The sequence below is a fragment of the Volvox carteri genome (genome assembly GCF_000143455.1).
Source record: "Volvox carteri f. nagariensis unplaced genomic scaffold VOLCAscaffold_401, whole genome shotgun sequence".
In the NCBI taxonomy this organism is placed as follows: Eukaryota; Viridiplantae; Chlorophyta; class Chlorophyceae; order Chlamydomonadales; family Volvocaceae; genus Volvox; species Volvox carteri.
The window spans coordinates 1-2,632 of NW_003307930.1; the positions used below are offsets into that span (position 1 = coordinate 1).

Sequence of the window (2,632 nt, forward strand, 5' to 3'; positions counted from 1 at the left end):
CGCCGCCAGCTACCGCTGACGCGACAGAACGCCACATGGCCCCCGCTGAACCCGTCGCAAGGTCGCCCCCGCCAGCGGCGCCAGAGGCTGCAACCCCGTGAAGGGGGCTGTTACTGACTGGGACGGAGAAGTACATGCTACTGCTCCCCGACGCCGCGGTGCTGCCGGCGCTCGTCCCTTGTGTGTCGGTGCTCATGCCGCGGGTGTGCATGGCGGCCGGGGGAACTGTGCCGTGTGAACCGGGAGCTAGCGGCGGCAACCCCGGCGGTGATGATGATGGTGCTACAGGTGCCTGGATATTCATCAAAAATGGTGATGCGCATCTATTTTCATCAAGTAATAGTCAAGGCAGGAAGGAAAAGGCATAAAAAGATGCATTCCGAGTATGTAGTACTGAATCCGCAAACCCGAAGTCCCGGCCAGTCCTCCCTACAGCCATCTACTTCAGCCTCTTGGCCTCTCCCGACCTCTCGGCCAGAAGCACTGTCGTCAGACAGACAGATAGATAGACAGACAGACAGACAGACAGACAGACAGACACACACACACGCGGCCACTGGTCGCCTGCACGTACCTTGTTCCCCATGTCGAAGGTCAGCTCGTACATCTCCGCCAGTGTCGCCCTGTGCATGTTCCACCAGGCCTGGCCTTGAGACTGCTCCGTGAACATCTTGCGATTGAAGCGAACCTTGACCAGCCGAACCGGGCCGCCTTTTTGTGCCGGTGGCTTCAACGTGATGTAGACGCCCTGCTCAGCAGTTCGTCAGCAGTTCGCCATGCATGTGGTGGTTTGGGGTAAGTGGATGGGGTATGTGGCGGTAAGCAATCACGGGGCGAGCAGGTAGCCATTGAGACGCGTGAAGGCGGCGGGGTGGTATCCTTTTCCCTCGCACGCGTGTGTGGATGGATAGAAGTGGATTCGAGCAGTGGTTACTCAACACACAGCCGCATCCCGCTGGTACGCCTCCGACCAACCCGCAGCGAGCCCAGGCAGCATGCGGGTGCCAGTGTCACCTGGCCTTGCAAACCATACACGGCGCCACACACCTATGCATGGTGGTGGAAGATGCAGCGCGTCTACTGCCTCCAATCCTACCGAGCTGTCATGGACTCCCGAGCAACCAGCCAACCGACAGACCGACAGACTGACAGACCGACCAGCAACTAATCCGTGCTCCCCACCAAGGGCACCCTCCAAGGCCTCCTACCGGCGCATACTGGAACTGCACACCCTCCGGTGGCAGCGTGTCCGCCGCAAGCGCCAAGGGAACATTGTAGCCCGATGATGATGACGCGTGCTGCTCTGTGCCGCCTGCCCCGCCTGCCATCGTGTTGCCATGTCCAGGCATACCTCCGCCAGGGACACCACTGCCGCTACCGTTGCCACTGCCACTGCCACCGCCACCGCCACCACTCGCGCTGCTTCCGCCAGGCGGCTGCTCTTCAACCACCATTTCGTGATGCATCGTGTTCGCCCACTCTACAAACGCGTTTCGCCGCCGCCAGATCGGGGCCCCGCCCCCCCCCCCGCCCCGGGCCCCACCCTTGCCCCCGCCCCCGCCAACACCAGCGGAGGCGGCAGCAGCGGCCAGGCTGCCGTTTGCTTCCTGCACGGCGGGGAAAGCTGGTACGGGCCCAGACGCCGGCCCCGCAGCGCTCTCCAAGCACCCACTGCCCTCACCACTGGTAGACGAAGGGTAGGAGGTCTCGGAGGTGGGGCGGACCAGGCCGTCTTTGGTCGGAGACGGAATGGAACTTAGAGACGGCTCGTTCGAGTACTGTGGCTGTGGGATAAAGAAGAACGGGCGCGGGACAAGAGCAACGGGCCATGAAATCAGCATTAGCCGTCAAATGGTTACAGTCTATACACTCTGTCAATATCGCTGCAACGGTATGCGATGGGTACGGTACGACAGCTAGTGAGGCAACGAGAGAAGGTAACCGTCGCGCAGTGCTTTAGCTCACCTCGTATGGGACATGGCCAATGTGGTTTGGAGGACTGCAGCCCGCCGCTGGTGCCTGCTGCTGGGGCTGCTGGGGCTGCGTGGGCGTCATCGTCAGCGGCGGCCGCTGCTGCTGTGACACGTACATCTGCCGATGCAGGGAGCCCTGCGCCGCCAGCGGCAGGGCCACAGACAAGATGACGGAGCCCAGCCTATCAATGCCGGCTGCGGAATTCAACGACTCGTCCACGGCCGGCTCCATCTCCCCCCCGTCGCCGTCCTCGTCGTCTTCAGGCTCCTCGTCGTCCTCATCATACCCCTCTTCCAACACCTCCTCCTCAAACTCCGCCAAAGCCTAAGACATGACAGTCGGCATGTTAATAGGAAGCGTGCATTAGAAGAAGACAGGGCAGGGCGTGAGGGAAGGCCATGCGAAACACATCTAAGCGATGAACCCCCAACGCTGTGTCCGAGGACGGGGGACACCGTTCTTCTCCGCTACCGTTGCATGCAGGTGCATGCAGGTTACCTGATGTCAAATATTCCTTACCACGCAGAAGGAAGGCAGCCACGTCGGAATTGAAACGCGGGAATATTCCTCAATCCCCCAGCTTTTGTGGTAACACAGAGCGCAATAACATTTTAGCAATGCCACACCCTGCCACCACGCGCTCGACTCCTTGACTATT

The 2,632-nt window shown here is 60.9% G+C and overlaps 1 protein-coding gene across 1 annotated transcript in view; it reads right to left on the reverse strand.

Annotated features, from left to right (window-relative positions):
* Positions 1–574: 574 nt before the first annotated feature.
* Positions 575–2,632, reverse strand: part of VOLCADRAFT_108691 (uncharacterized protein) — a gene marked incomplete at its 3' end in the record, with an annotated part of 4,321 nt that continues 2,263 nt past the window's right edge. Inside the window, exons 7-9 of the mRNA XM_002959593.1 lie at positions 1,966–2,298; positions 1,209–1,784; positions 575–748 (exon numbers count right to left, since the gene is read on the reverse strand). Coding sequence (XP_002959639.1) covers positions 575–748; positions 1,209–1,784; positions 1,966–2,298 — 1,083 coding nt within the window. The remainder of the gene's footprint in view (positions 749–1,208; positions 1,785–1,965; positions 2,299–2,632) is intronic.